This window comes from Eutrigla gurnardus, assembly GCF_963514095.1.
Source record: "Eutrigla gurnardus genome assembly, chromosome: 4".
Classification (NCBI taxonomy): domain Eukaryota; kingdom Metazoa; phylum Chordata; class Actinopteri; order Perciformes; family Triglidae; genus Eutrigla; species Eutrigla gurnardus.
In genome coordinates, this window is record NC_139918.1 from 24,507,042 (window position 1) to 24,523,108 (window position 16,067).

The 16,067-nt window shown below is 44.6% G+C and overlaps 1 protein-coding gene across 3 annotated transcripts; it reads left to right on the forward strand.

Moving 5' to 3' along the window:
- Window positions 1–250: 250 nt before the first annotated feature.
- Window positions 251–15,676, forward strand: LOC311011974 (epidermal retinol dehydrogenase 2-like). 3 transcript variants are annotated; one of them, XM_084007227.1, is made up of 7 exons: window positions 251–353; window positions 2,388–2,715; window positions 3,849–3,980; window positions 4,059–4,158; window positions 5,574–5,718; window positions 7,994–8,119; window positions 14,536–15,676. In XM_084007227.1, the coding sequence occupies exons 2-7, from the start codon at window positions 2,395–2,397 to the stop codon at window positions 14,630–14,632; spliced, it is 921 nt and encodes a 306-aa protein (XP_083863353.1). In that variant the 5' UTR covers window positions 251–353; window positions 2,388–2,394; the 3' UTR covers window positions 14,633–15,676. The 3 variants fall into 3 exon arrangements, with proteins under 3 accessions (XP_083863353.1, XP_083863355.1, XP_083863354.1); XM_084007229.1 differs by lacking the exon at window positions 251–353 and adding an exon at window positions 504–526; XM_084007228.1 differs by lacking the exon at window positions 251–353 and adding an exon at window positions 513–650.
- The last annotated feature ends 391 nt before the right edge of the window (window positions 15,677–16,067 follow it).

Sequence of the window (16,067 nt, forward strand, 5' to 3'; positions counted from 1 at the left end):
AAAAATGTAAAAGTTTCTCATTATTTTGAGAAAGTTTCTCATTATTTTAAGAAAGTTTCTCATTATTTTAAGAACGTTTCTCATTATTTTGAGAAAGTGGAGGAATGTGCTTCCACACTGTGGTGTTTCTTGTCTCCACTTAATTAGAGAACGTTGAAAAAACGCTACCAAACTCCAAGTCCCACAACACCTCGCGCGTCTCCTCTGCCGCACGGGGCTCGGGGTGGTTGATTGGCGGTCACGTGACGCTCCTGGCCCCTCCCCTCTGGATGAGCAGCCGCTGGATGCTGTTTTGTCTCCCGAGGCGACACAAACAGCCGAACTCCACCCGGGAAAAGTTGACCAATATCGCGGTAGGTGTTGTCGCGAGAACACGCGGGCGGTGGAAACGGTTAGCGAAGCGCGTGCGTGTGTGTCGTAACGTTACCGTAGGTGTCGAGCAAAGGTCTCCGTCGAAGCCGATAAACGTGACGCGCGGAGCCGCCGGACCGTCAGAGCTCGTCGGTTGTTCGGGACGCTGGTGCCGGTGAGCCGCCTCCACTCTCTCCCTGCTGTCTTCAACCCGGAGGTTACCGTTAACTAGTTTAAACCAGAGATACCGCTAACGGAGTGACGTCAGCGAACGTGAAGTCTAGCGGTGAACGCACACGGTGGGTTTGTTTGTTTTAATTAAATGCCCGGATGTTTCCTGTGCCCGTTAATTACACTGTTACTTCTTCGACGCAGCCGTGCTGATCCGGGGTAATATTGATGCCGTTTAATAGAGGTTATTCTCCCAGAAACACCGTAAAAGTTATTAAAGTTGACCGGTTAATCTGCGTGTGTGACTGATAAATAACTTTACCCAAACTGAGTACCGATTTAACAGGTCTGAACATTCCTTATCACGATTATCCGGGAACAGAAATCTGCGTAATCCGGGGTCGACCGATGGGGCTTTTCAGGGCCGATACAGATCAGGGTCCCCCAGAAGGTTTCCAGGCCTGGTTCCACTTGGTTGGCTTCAGAGGAGCAGGGAGTCATTATATACGTTTATGTTAAATATATATATATATTCCAGATTCCGTTTTATTTTTTCCCAAATTCTGTGTTTTCCAATTTTAAAGCATTTTTCCCATCAAATGGTGTCTAATCATGTGGTTGATGAATCAAAATCGAAAGATTTTTTTTCCCAAAGAAACATTCTAGTAGTTCTAATTTGAATTCCTTGTCATTCAGAGACCATACATACGTGTATAAATTTGAGTGTATGTGCAATCATTAATGGAGGAGTAACAATATACCACCCACTCAGATTTGACAAATTCCACAACATTCTGCGTTTTACAGTTGACTCCATTTTCATTGTCAGATTCGCCGATTCCGTCCGTGTTTTCCGCATCACAGAAATCATAGGGTCCTATAGATACGACACCAGGAGAGTAAAACTCAATTAACTTGATAAGCATTTATTAGATAAAAACAAGGGGAACCTTGACTGGAAATGTAAAAATAAAGTAAACACACGTCCTGGAAAAAAACAAAAGGTTCCAGGTCTTTTTTCTCCGAAGTTGCTAGAAAATATCACTGAGCATTTAAACTTTGTTAAAATGTCTTTAAAGCATCAGTTTAATTCACAGAACCATTCGACATGAACTGAACACAGACAGGAAACGGTCAGCAGCTTTATCATGAAGAGGAACAAATAAAAACAGTAGTTCCCTGAAGTTTTATAATGTGAAAATAAATAAATAAAGACCAGCGAATAGGGGGCTGCATCAGATCCAAAGAAGCACATTTTAAAATTGGCCTAAAAAATGACAGATAACCATAAACAAAGCTGAATGTCGGTGCCGATAATGGGTCAACCTCTAATCCAGATAATCATGAAAATATGAAACTAAAAATAAATGAGGTTCGGGGAAATTAATGATATAGTACTTTTCAGCTTGTTTAACTTCCTTGTTCATTTCCTGTTATAAATGAGCATGACCTTTTCTCACATCGGAGTTAGGAGTTTTAAAATGCGACTTCCTGTCGTTGCTGATTCCAGGTCAGAACGGAGGTACAGGTGTTCTTTTTCGGTCAATGTACCCGTGGAATCAAACTGACCGACACGTTTGACCACAGGAGCCTGAAGATCAACGAGCTGCTGCTTAAAGTCTCTTTAGCCTTGTCTTTTCAAAATAAAAGTAACTCAGGAGAAGATTGTTTAAAAAAAAAATAAAAATAGAAGCCGAGGGCTTGTTTTTCATAATAAAAGAAAAAAATGTTAACGGGAAACTAGGGATAGGCCTAGTTTTCAAAATAAAATCACAGGAAAGTAACTGAACAGGGAATAAAGTCGTCCAGCCTCAGAGATGCGTCCTCCCTGCACCATCACGCTCCTCTGTCTCCTTCCTTCCTAGATCCATCATGAACTTCCTGGTGGAGACGCTGCAAGTCCTGCTGCTGTCCCTCTGGTACAACCTGGAGGCCTTTATCCACCTCTTCGTGCCCCGCAAGAGGAAGAACGTGGCCGGCGAGGTGGTGCTGATCACCGGGGCCGGCAGCGGCATCGGCCGCCTCATGGCCCAGGAGTTCGCCGCTCTGGGCACCGTGCTGGTCCTGTGGGACATCAACCAGGACGGCATGAAGGAGACCGCCAGTCTGGCCAAGCAGGGCGGAGCCATCAAGGTCCACTACTACCTGTGTGATTGCAGCGACAGGAACGAGGTCTACCGAGTCGCTGACCAGGTAAACCCACCACCCGGTCTACTGCTGCACCTGTTCTGGGACAACGTAGGCCTCTGTGGTCCTCTACGTAGTCCACTATATAGTTCTCCACATAGTCCTCCACATACAGTAGTCCTCCACATAGTCCTCTACGTAGTCCTCTATACAGAACACCCTGGATAGTGAATCTAGAAAGTTATTATCTGACAATAAACATAAGCTTCATCAAAGTTTCATGAGATGAATGTCCTGTTTCCTCCCCCCCTCTCTGTGTGTTTATGTGTCATAGTATATGTAAATCAGGGCGTTGCCTTGTATCAGCAGTTACATGAGACGTGTGTTTGTCCTGTTTCCTCTCTCTCTCTCCCTCCCTCCCTCGCTCTCTCCCTCCCTCTCTCTCTCCCTCCCTCTCACTCTCTCTCCCTCCCCCCCTCTCTCTCTCTCACTCTCTCTCCCTCCCCATCTCTCTCTCTCTCCCTCGCTCTCTCTCCCTTGCTCTCTCTCCCTTGCTCTCTCTCTCCCTCTCTCTCTCCCTCCCTCTCTCTCTCCCCCCCCCCCCCCCCCCCCCCCTCTCTGTGTGTTTACGTGTCATCGTATGTAAATCAGGGCGTGCCTTGTCGTATCACTAACTGACAACCTGTACTAATGTCAAAGTCCTACCACTATCACTGCTGCATGCTGGGAAAGTCCACTAGCTGAGCTGTGTGGGTCTACTTGTGTTGTGTAAACGGACACTTTATTGACTAGATGTGGGCGGGGCCTGTAGTGAGGTCGACCCTGAACACTGTGTGTGTGTGTGTGTGTGTGTGTGTGTGTGTGTGTGTGTGTGTGTGTGTGTGTGTGTGTGTGTGTGTGTGTGTGTGTGTGTGTGTGTGTGTGTGTGTGTGTGTGTGTGTGTGTGTGTGTGTGTGTGTGTGTGTGTGTGTGTGGAACAACAGTAGTTTTTCTCTTTGATGTTTTTATGGTTGAAAAGAGGGAAAGTTAATTAAACTAGTGAGTCAGCTGACAACTGGTTGAAGAAACAATGAAGTGTCGGGTCATAATGCTAATGAATGAATTTAATTAATGAGCTGGGATCAGCTCCCCCGGTCCAGTTTGTCAGGGCCCGGTCCAGAGTCTCAACCAGCTGCTGATGGTTGCTCTGCTGCCTGCAGGTGAAGCGAGAGGTGGGCGACGTCAGCATCCTGGTGAACAACGCCGGCATCGTGACGGGCAAGAAGTTCATGGACGCTCCTGATTCGCTGATCGAAAAGACGGTGGAGGTCAACACCATGGCTCACTTCTGGGTGAGTTGGACCGCCAGGGCTCCACCTCATGTTGACCATATAGAGACTGTGTGTAACGTGTTTCCTGTCTCTGCTTAGACCTACAAGGCCTTCCTTCCTGCCATGATCGCCAACAACCACGGACACCTGGTCAGCATCTCCAGCTCTGCTGGACTCATCGGGGTCAACGGACTGGCAGGTACGCTTCCCTCTGCATGTTTGTCCTTGTGTGGACGGTCTCTACGTGGGCTGATCTACCCATAATGCAGCGGGTGGGCGTGTCAGAAACATCAACCAGTCGACTTTTATTCTTCTTTTATTCTTGTGTCGCTTCTGACTCGTCCATTTTCTTGGCGGCGCGGTGGTGGCTCCTCTGTGTGGAGTTTGCACGTCAGTGTGGATTTTATCTTGTATGTTAATGGACGTATAAATCATTCATGTCTGGTCCGTCTCGTGTCCCCCGAGGCGCTCAAAGTCCACTCCGGACGCAGGATGACAGAGCGCCGTCACCCCGGCCGGGGAAACTGTCCCCTGGTCAGTTGTAAGTCCTCGTTGTGGTGTTTGAGGTGTTTTCTGACTCCCTGCTGTGACTCAACCTCCGACAGCACCAAGTAAACAAACATCCGACATAACCGATCAAGACCGGATCACGTGAACCAGGTCTCTGAAGTCCTGCTGGTATTGTTCAAAACAGCATTAAAACTTAAAGCTAAAACAAAAAATGTCTTTATGATCCGAAGTTCTGTGAGTTCACTCTACACACCTTCAGCCAATCAAGTGAGGTGTCTGCTTGGCGTGTTGCTGCAGCTTCCTGTCAGCTGTGGCCGGGCCACCAGATGCATAATTAATAATAATGGAGGGAATCATCTTCAGCTGGTTGGACACGTCCATTATAGTCCCAGTCTGCAACATTTTTTTGATCATATTCACCAAAGCCGACACTACTCTCCAATAGAACAACATAAATCATCCGGTTTTAGAAAACAAAGCGCCTCTACGTGCAGGTTTTTTTTTTGTTTCAACACAGCCCGGTTCATCCTGTCCAATCAGAAAAAAGAAAGATTGCGACGGTGCCCGTGATAAAACCAGAGTCAACATTGGACCCGCGTTTCAAAGGTGACGCGATCTAAGGGATTTCAAAGGGCACGGAGTCGAGGGGAAGGAGCTCGGTGGTCGTGGGGGAGGAGCGTGAGAGTTGTAAACATTCAAAATCTGACAGAGTGCCCTCGATCCGTCGGACTTGCCGACTGGGACTTTAATGTTAATGCGCCAAAATAATAAAACGTAGCGTAAACATCGTTAATGAGTTCGGTCTCTTGTCTTGCTCGCCGTGGTGCAGCTGTGATCAGGGACTTCTTCCAAATCCCCAGAAAACACTGATGCTGCTCAGACGCAGTTGGGGAGGAAGGTTAGAAAGTAGACGTGCACCATATTCTCCCCACAATCATCAAAGTAGGCTTCACTTTGGCTCGTTGGACGAATACTTTTACCGCGTCACGGAGAAGAAACATGCGTTTTCTCGTAGTGAACATGGTGTTTCTGGTGGCGTGGTGTCTGTGAGGTATGTTCAGGATCCGATGTGGCTGTTGAACCTGTTTCCTCTCCTCCCTCTAGACTACTGTGCCAGTAAGTTTGCAGCCGTTGGGTTTGCTGAGTCGGTGGGTCTGGAGCTGCTGGCGACCGGGAAAGATGGCGTCAAGACCACCATCGTGTGCCCATACTTCATCAACACGGGGATGTTCGACGGATGTCAAACCAAGTAGGCCTCTCTCCTCTGTCCTGTACTCTTTTTTTTTTACTGAGTCAAGCATGAACGCAGCATCCGTGTTAACTGGATCTTCTGAGTCTGGCAGGTTGTATTCAGTGGAGTTATGTTGTCATGGTTACAGCCATTAGATGACAGGCATTATCTGGTCGTCACGGTTACGGCCGTTAGGTAACAGGAGTTATCTGGTTGTCATGGTTACAGCTGTCTCTATGATTAATCGTTGTGGTTAAGCGTATTGGCGCGGTCATAACAGTAACTTATCATTTAGATTATTTATGTATTCATGCAGCGATCTGCAGCCAGCGGCACTAATCACATCTCCCTCCATTAACGATGATGACGAAGCTGCTTTGAATTGTCTTCGCTTCACTCTGGTGCCGTCCGATGATTGGCTGTCATTGCCTCGCTGTAGCGCCGCTCACCTCCAACGAATCCATCGCACTTCTTCTGCCTGTCTGTCTTCATGTTGTTTCCTCCTCCGATCTGTTGGTCTGATCGTTTTGCATCAAACGCCGTGTGACGACAGGAATTCGTGCAGATGTCTTCCTCCCGTCATCATGCTCGGCTTCAGTCCTGTGGTTTTACTGGACAGGAAGCTGAGCTGAGGGCCGTTCACTCCAGTTGGACACTAAAGGTCTTCACACACTGAGTCAGATGAGGTTTTTAATTTATGTTCATTTTGAAAATTCTCAAAATGGAAATAAAGCACTTTAAAAAAAAAATGTAACGACATATCTGTGATTGTAACGGTGAACTGTCTCATTTCCTACTTTCGAGTTATACAAAACAAACGTTTTGTTGCTGTGAGACAGCAGTTGTTAGTCTGAGATCTCTGTGGTGACACACACACACACACACACACACACACACACACACACTCGTGGATGTCCTGAGGTGAGGATTTAAAGGTGTCTGCAGACTGGTGTCCGTCTGTGTTCCTGTCTTCCTGCCCTCCTCCGTCCTGACGACGCCTGAAGCCTCCAGCTTCACGCCTCACTGTCACTTCCTGCTCCTCACATCTGTTTACACAAACACTTCACCTGCTGATGTGCGTCAACGCTTACCAGCAACAGGGTGTGACGAGTTCAGCAGCTCACCAAACACAGCCGTGTGATATCCTCAATCATCGTCTACATATCGACCACTTTGAACACTTTCTAACACCACTGATCAAACTGAGCAGCATTAGCTTGTTAGCAGAAGTAGCATGTAGACAGTTTAGCTAGCTAATGTTATAACACCATTTTTTAACCATAGCAACATTAGCGTGGTGGTTTGAATCCTATTTGAAGGGACTACTTTGTGGCAGAAATACATGTGGAGTTCCCCAAGCCTCCATTCTAGGGCCTCTTGTGTTACTGTTGTAATATACTGTCTACATGCTACTTCCGCTGACATGCTCACAAAGCGTGTAGACAGAAGTGTTGTCACGATACCAACATTTTGGTACCGGTACCAACATGTATTTCGGTACTTTTCGATACTTTTTCAAATAAAAAGAGAATGCAAAAAATGTCATTACTGACTTTATTTTAATAGAAAATCTTAGAATAATAACATATTCATCCGTAAATTAAGTAAAATACCACAAAGACAAGCTTTTCTAAAGCACACAATTTTAAAATAATGCATGTATGCATATTACAGCTCTGGAAAAAAATTAAGGGACCACTTCAGATTTATTGTAAATCAGCATGGCTACATGTATCGCAAAAATATAATAAATAATATAAATAAACCAGCTCTATTTTTTTCTTCCAGAGCTACTTTTGTTAAGAGTGAAGGGCGGTGGCGCTTGCTTTTAGCACTGAATGTGGCTTTTTTTCCTGAGTAAATGACCTGTCGTTCCCTGAGCTCAGTGTGAAGGTCTGGGTTCTTGTCCTTTAAGTGTTTGGCTAAGTCGGAGGTGTTTCTGCTGCCATGCATGTTTTTTAACACCGTTTACACAGTGGTGCTTCGGCGTTAATTGCCTCGCCTTGCCCATTTGTTTTTAAGCTAAAGTACGGCCATATCGCACTTCGCGCCCCTGGTTTGTCACAAGTTGCGGCGTGGTGACGGTTGCAGCAGCCATTCTCCTCTCCGTGCTCCTCTCCCTCCCTCTCCTCCAACGTCTCTCTCTCCAAGCTTTCCTCCTGCTCCGTTTGTTGCTCCAGTCTGTAGAGTCTGTAGCTCAGACTTCCTGTCTACATCTGGAACACATCTATTTTACAACATATTTAAAGGGTTAATAGGAAAATGTAATAATTGTTTTCTTGTGTTCCCTTAGGTGGCCGACGCTGCTGCCAATCCTGAATCCAGACTACGTGGCCAAGAAGATCATCCATGCCGTCCTCACAGACCAGGTCTTCCTGCTGCTGCCTAAGAGCATGTACTTGATCAGTGCTCTCAAGAAGTGAGTGTCCTTCCTTTCACGTCCCACACACATCTACACACATCTACACACCAATCAGGTTCATATTTGCTGAGTCATCTAAGAGCCTAAGTGTGTCCATTACTGGCTGGTGTCTCCCAGCTTCATTCCATACAAGTCTACTTCCTGTTCTCTTCGACTGGGAGGCCTCCAGGCTCACACTGATGTAGCGCCGCTAGCTTCTCAAGAAGCTTAACGCTGTATTCAGAACCACCTAGTACATACTACTACTAGTACATACTACCTACCAAGTACACACATACGGTAAATACTGGGTTCCTCAGTAACATAATTCAGTGATATCTAGTGGATTTTTGTAGATAGAGGAAGATCCAGGGTCCAGTTGTCTGCCGGTGTTGTGTTGAAGACCCAGGAGTTCCCGGTGGTCCCCGTGGTGTTCCCTGTGGTTGTCCCGGTGGTGGTCCCCGTGGTAGTCCCGGGGGTGGTCCCCATGGTGGTCCCCGTGGTGGGCCCTGCTTACATGAGGTCTTTGGGAGGTTGTAGCGAGCTCTTCTGACTCATTGTCATGCAGCTTTTGGTTTGCACTTTCTTCTGGGTAAAATGGTGCATTTGGATATTTCTGCACACGGGTGTCTCTAAACAGAATTACATAAAGTGGGTCTGAATGGATCCAATGAGTCTAGATTAGACACTTGGTTACAGCCGAACTACTTCTATGGGTTTCCTCAAGGTCTTGGTGTCTGAATGTGGATGTTGGAGGGATTGTTTGAGTGATAAAAACAGTTACATTTAGCTGTGTAATTCATGGTATCTATCGGGGTAAACGGCGATGCACTAGATCAGGTGAAGACCAGGCATGTTCAGTAAAGGGATGTTAAAACATCTAAATGGAGACACTTTGCACAGAAACATATCAGGATGTCAGAAGGTGACGGAGACAGAAACACCTTCATCATGCTTGTTCTGGTGCTCAGACTGGAGCTCTGCATTGTAACGGAGTTTTTCTTGTGCTTCCCATCGACGAGGAACATTTAAAGGAACGTGTTGTAGTTTGACTTCAAGGATCAGGATCAATGTTCATTTACCCTCCAAAACCATGCTTAACGTGGGGAAGTCACTTTAACGTACAGCTTCATTCATACAACAGGGAAGTACTCAGTATCAGCTGAGGACCGTCTCTTTGTTTCATGACATTCTCCTCATTTGCATTTCACTCATTCAACCCACAATGCATCAGGAAATACTCCCAACCTAACTACATCTACATCTGGTTTAGACATCTACACGTAGCTATGTAGTTTAGTCATCTAAACTTAGCTACATAGTTTAGTCACCTAAACTTAGCTACATAGTTTTGTCACCTAAACTTAGCTACGTAGTTTAGTCACCTAAACTTAGCTACATAGTTTTGTCACCTAAACTTAGCTACGTAGTTTAGTCACCTAAACTTAGCTACGTAGTTGAGTCATCTCAACGTAGCTACGTAGTTTAGTCACCTAAACTTAGCTACGTAGTTGAGTCACCTAAACTTAGCTACGTAGTTTAGTCACCTAAACTTAGCTACGTAGTTTTGTCAACTTATATTAGCTACCTAGTTTAGTCACCTAAACTTAGCTACGTAGTTGAGTCATCTAAGCGTAGCTACGTAGTCATTTAAAGGTAACTGTATTATGTTAAACTACCCCGTCATGGAGCCTCTTCCTCGGACTCTTCCTCATCCTGTCCCTCATCATCCTCTTCAGTACTCTACAGTGGAAGCTGACCTGCCTCCTTGTGTCGTACCTGGGAGTCTGGGTCCATGTAGACCAGCAGACTAAGACCCGGAACCACTACCAGCTCAACTAGTCCTCTCTCTGAACACCTGTTCCAGCTGCCTCATTGACTTTCAATGGTTAACTGGGAACATTTAGTGTTCACGTTGAAACGGTCAACACATCTTTGATTTAATTGTAGAATCAATAATTAATGTATTTCTAGTAAGAAGATGACAGATATCTACTGTATTTTAAGATATCTGATTTATGTTCTTGTTAGAATCCAACAATTCGAGAATTACATTTCCACAAGTCAACATAGTTTTATTCTGGAATTCCGTTTAAATATTTAACATGGAAGAAAACTATGGATCTACGATGAAATGTCACCAGTTAGAATGGAATTCTTGATGTCTACGATTAAATCTGATTAAACGTATATAACGTTAACTAGATTCAAACGTTCAGTATTGATCCATGATACGTCAAAGTTTGGGTAGAAGTCAGTGGTGAGAGTTAACGTTTCTATGTGAGAGAAACATCGTAGACGTCATGAGTGTAGCTAGCGGTCAAAGTGACTTATTTCTAACCATGAAAACACGATTGTTGGTGTCTGAATTTTTTACTGATTAAAGGTTAAAAAGATTTGTTTGTTTCCGGTTTTCTTTGTTAAAAACACGAAGACAAGAAATAAACACGATACAAATAAAATGTACGTTACTGTTCTCATGGAGGGTTTTGGTTTCTCCTTGTTTACGGGACCATGTGCCTGTCGAAGGCTGAACTGCGCCGGTTTGTAGCGACGCTCGTAGATCTGTGACTGCAAACGGCTCGTGGGCATTTTATTGTGAGGTGATGGTGGTGGTGGTGATGATGATGATGATGATGATGATGATGAAGAAGATGATGTAATTGTCCTTCAGGGCTCTGGGGATCAGATTTGACAGTCTGGTAGCGCTCCAGGTCACATGACTCGGCAGACGAGTTTCACTGAAGCTCGTATAGATTTTGGTGAAATGTCAATTAAGCAAAGTTGTTGTTTTTTATGAAGTGGAGATTTTAAAATGTACAGGATGATTGTGTTCGTTGGTGAAGATGCAGATAATGAGAAATATTATTTGTTTAATAAAGATTATTTTGTCTTTCCGTCACGCGATTATTTTGGTGTAATTTAATATTCGTCCATCAACATTATTGATCCTGTTGTTGAGGGTTGATAACCTCCATCACAGATCAATAACACTCATCCATGTATCAGCTGCTCCTCCGCTGTGCGTTGTGGTATTTAGGACCTTTAGGAGAGTCTATCGTTGCTGAATAAAGCCGTTCTGACGGCGTCTCCGCTGATGTTGACTCACTCCGCTACGAACCGATGAATCCCACGTCCCCCGCCGCCGCCGCCGCTGTGCGGAGGCCGTTCTGGTGACGGAGCGTGACCTGAGGCCGTCGCAGTGCTCCTCCACCTCCTCGCCACTGACTCACCGGCTGATCTCAGGACAGCCGGCGGGACCGTTTTTACATTTTCACTTCACTTTTAAAAGCATCTTTCTGTCTTTTGCCAAATGAGGAGGGTTTGTTTTTCCTCGTTCTCTTCGGACACATTTAGACTTCAGGGTCGTTTTGGACGATGGAGAACAAATGAAGAACGGAGGTGAATTACAGGCCAATTACCCAAATCCACGTAATCACAAAGTGAATGATAAAATATAACAAACGGACCGATATAGACATGAGAGCTGGGCTGGGTCGGTCTGAGGGTGCTAGTGGGAGGATCTGTGTGTAGGCAGGTTTGTGTACTTTCCTTAATGTCATTATAAAGCTAATTACGGTTTGAGCATCGATCTATAAACATCGTCATCTTCAGAGGCTAATGTAGGGTTAGAGGAGAACCCACCTACTGAAGAACCCTGCATGGTCCTCATAAGCACCTATATGTCTGAGAGCCTAGTTGTTCCTGTAAACACACACACACACACACACACACACACACACACACACACACACACACACACACACACACACACACACACACACACACAGTTAGCTGACGGATGGATCAATAAAGCGACGCCCCCCGGAGCTGACAGAGGGGAAACGTCTGTAAACCTAGAAGCAACAGAGACGTAATAAAAGACGTAAATCTGCGGTCGGACTAGAGACCCGGTTCATGGACTCGTGGACTCCAGTTTCTGGCTGGATGCCGTTTATGAAGCGTGATGTTGTTGTGAGCATGCTGTTTGTGCATCAAACAGGTGAGTTAAGGAGCTTTCATGGAGCCAGTTCTGCACTGTGGGAACCAGACCACCAGCTTCAGGTTCCCTCATTCCAAATGGACTACAGCTGCACCGTATGGACTGCAACGTATAAAAATAAATCTGTATGCATTTATTGCTGTATGAAAGTTAAATAAAGAGTCCAGATCTATAAACAGCTGCTGGCTGTATAGATATAAACCTCCACAAAGACTAGCTCCTCCCACTGGGCACAGGCTCCTCCCACTGGGCACAGGCTCCTCCCACTCAGTGTAGAAACATAAGGAAGTGAAACTAGGCTAGTTCAGGATGGTCTTGACTTGGCTTGACTTATCACGCTGACGAGAGCTGCAGGTGTCTGAGGGGGCGGGCTCTAAAAGAGACTGTAACCAAACGCCGTCAAGTCGGACAACAAAGTCAACGTGACTATGGTGCTCAAGCGATAGAACACAGCAGCAAATCAAAGAGGATATGTTTTATATATATATATATACACACACACACACGCAAGGCAACATGTGGAAGGCATTCTTTTTTTTTTTCAGTATATTTTTTAGTATATATTTTTTGTATTATCATTCTATGTTTGTATTTACCAGACCTCACATCATATAAATAGGCCTACTCACAGCACAATGCACAGAACTTTAGATCAAGCCATGAGATCAAAGCGACCGAAATAAAAAGGCAAATCATTTCACCACAAGGTGGCCGCCGAGTGCGGACCTGAACATTTACATTTACATTTACATTTAGGTCATTTAGCAGACACTTTTGTCCAAAGCGACTTACAATTAGTACAACTGTCAAAAGAAGGAAACAAAGAAACCACAACATATCATTGCCGATAAAGTAAGAGCTAAAAATAGAACAAATGTTAGGTCCTCATCTGAGTAAAGTAGTACCTTAAGAGCAACAGTGCTATGATCAGAGTGCTATAGGTAAGGTATTTTTTTTGGGGGGGGGGGGTGTTAGTGGGTCATGCTATATAGAGTCGAGGTGAACACACATCATTGAACTTTTAACTAATAGAGAACCATTCCGCTGTAGCGGAGGTGTGGGCAAGCCGGTTGCAGCCGCCGTAGACCGCGCTGCCAAGCGCTGCAAGAAGCGGCTCTTAAAAACTTGTTCCTGTGATGTTTTGGGTCACGTGATATGGTCGCAACTCTGTGACGTCTTTGCAGTCGGCTGCTAAGTCGGACACAAATTCTAGCCATCATGGTAGCCATTAGGTAGCGCGCTGCAGGCGGCTACATCAAGTCGAATTCCCCTACTGACTGGAGGTCATTGATCACTAATACTGGATCAGTCAGGAACAGGAGGATCATGGGAGTTTTCCTTGATCGAGCAGCTAAGTCGTAGTGACATCACATTTCCTGTCATGTGACTATGATATGATGTTATATATATATATATAACATAGTAATATAATATATACTGTATATGATCATTTTGTTGGTGCTGCTGGTCTGGTTGTAGACCCCCCCACCACACATGGTAACGCCGTGGAACCGCTGACCCCCCCACCCCCCAAAAAATGTTGTTCTTCATCTTCCTCACACTGTTTTGTTCTGCTAATGAGGAACTTGATGGTTCTGACTGCTGCTGCGTTCCTCAATAAAACACAGAGGGAGGACAGAGACAGTTAACTGGGGGGGGGGTTACCTGCTGTTAACCGAACACTGAGAACTTGCAGTGAAGTTTACAGCCAAACTAAGAGGCCGTCTACACGTACCAAAAGAAACTTTTTTTCTCCGTTTTTCCTTGGCGTCGTCTCAAGAAAATCTGCATCCAGACGAATCCACTGAAAACAACTCAGCGTGCTGTAGTACATATTCCAGGCCTATATGTGGCGCTTTTTCTGCTACAAAAATACACCAAAAACACAGAAGAAGAGACGGAGCTTGCCGTTACTATGGCAACAAGTGAACGCTACTGTAACTATCCACCCGATCAATAAACACCCATTAGATGACAATTTGGCCTGTATCAATAAAACCAACAATAAGCATCAACAGCCGTCACCCTAAGGACCTTGACGAGGCGTTGTCACCCCTTGTGATGAATTAATTAGAAAAATAAATGCCTACATTCATGGCAAGTTAGCTAGCGGTTGTTTGTTAGCATTGTAATAATCGTGTGAATGTTGACGGGTTGGAGAGACTAGAGAAACGGTCTCTGTGACTGTGACATCCTGGTTGGATGTGTAGATTGTTTGGACCCTGGCTGAGACAACCTTGTTTTCAAACTGACCGCTTGGTTCCCGTAGAAATGTAACTGAGAGTTTAGTTTAGTCCTTGGAGTCGTGAATGACGGGGTTGAATGTATTGCATATAATTTAAAATGAAGAAGCTCTGATTTCTCCTCCTCTGGTACAATTAAAGACAATTAATAGAAGATTCACATGTTTTTACTATTGTCTCACCCTCAGCGTCCTCCCCATGAAGCAAGGCATCATGCTGGGTCAATACCTGGGGGCCTTCAACCTCATGGACACATTCAGGGGCCGCGCCAGGAAGCAGGACTGAAGACCAGGAGGACTGAAGACCGGGAGGAGGGAAACATGAAGATACTCAAACCGTCCACGCCTGTTTTAATCTGGTATAATCCCAGTGTTTTGGTGTAATAATACACCTATTTTAATCTGGTATAATCCCAGTGTCTAGGTGTAATAATGCACCTATTTTAATCTGGTATAATCCCAGTGTTTTGGTGTAATAATACAACTACTTTAATCTGTTATAATCCCAGAGTCCTGGTGTATTAATACACCTATTTTAGTGTGGTATAATCCTAGAGTCCTGGTCTATTAATACACCTATTTTAGTCTGTTATAATCCCAGTGTATTGGTGTAATAATAGACCTATTTTAATCTGGTATAATCCCAGTGTTTTGGTGTAATAATACACCTATTTTAAAATGGTATAATCCCAGTGTCTTGGTGTAATAATACACCTATTTTAAAATGGTATAATCCCAGTGTTTTGGTGTAATAATACACCTATTTCAATCTGGTATAATCCCAGTGTTTTGGTGTAATAATCCAGATGAGGGCAGAACAGAATGTATACACTTTAAAACTCCTTTTATTTCAATATAGTTCAATAATTAGAGGTAATTAAGAATAATGTCCAATAGCGGCAGCGTTGATGTCATGGCAGCGATGATGTCACGGCAGCGATGATGTCACGGCATGACGTTGTATGTAGAGGAAACATACGAAGCCCTTTCCGGTTAAACGACGTTGTGATCAATAATCCAAATCCTTTTAAATGCTGCACATGAAGTCGTAATCTGATGTAATAATCGTATTTGTGGTCTGAATAATTTCACGTTAGAAACTTAAACTCAGGAACAGAGACCCCCAGTGAGGGTCTAGAGACCCGGACCCCTTCTAGTACAGCTGAGAGTTTCGGCAGTCTCCTCTTCCACACGGCGACGTTCGGTGGAAGGATCAGCTTGTTCTCTAGTTCTGATTGGTTGATGGATGTCATGATGTAATTGGTCGCTACCAACTGACTTCCGGGGGGGAATGTAGGATTTTTATATAAAACTACGAAGGAATTCATTTTTTTATTTTTTTATTTACATATCTCGTTAAAGTGATTAAACAGGTTTAATTACAGATCGACTGATAATTAGCTAGCATTGTACTAGCTAGCCGCATACAAGCATGCTACAGCTAGCTTCTCTACTTGTTCCCATGTATTCCTAAAGCCGAGTGAGAAAGCACAAATATATGAAAAACATAAACATCTTAGTAATCTTTCACACTGTAAAACTTTACCTCAGGTTCTGTAGCTAATGCTAATGCTTTAGAGTCGTTGACAAGCAGCTGCCAGCTCCGTGGTCTCCATGGTGACCTGAAGTCCAGCATTTGTTTTGCACTCACTTCCTCATTAACACAGCTGTCATAATGATGATGTTATACATTTTACAATAAATCTGTCACAGATCGCTTT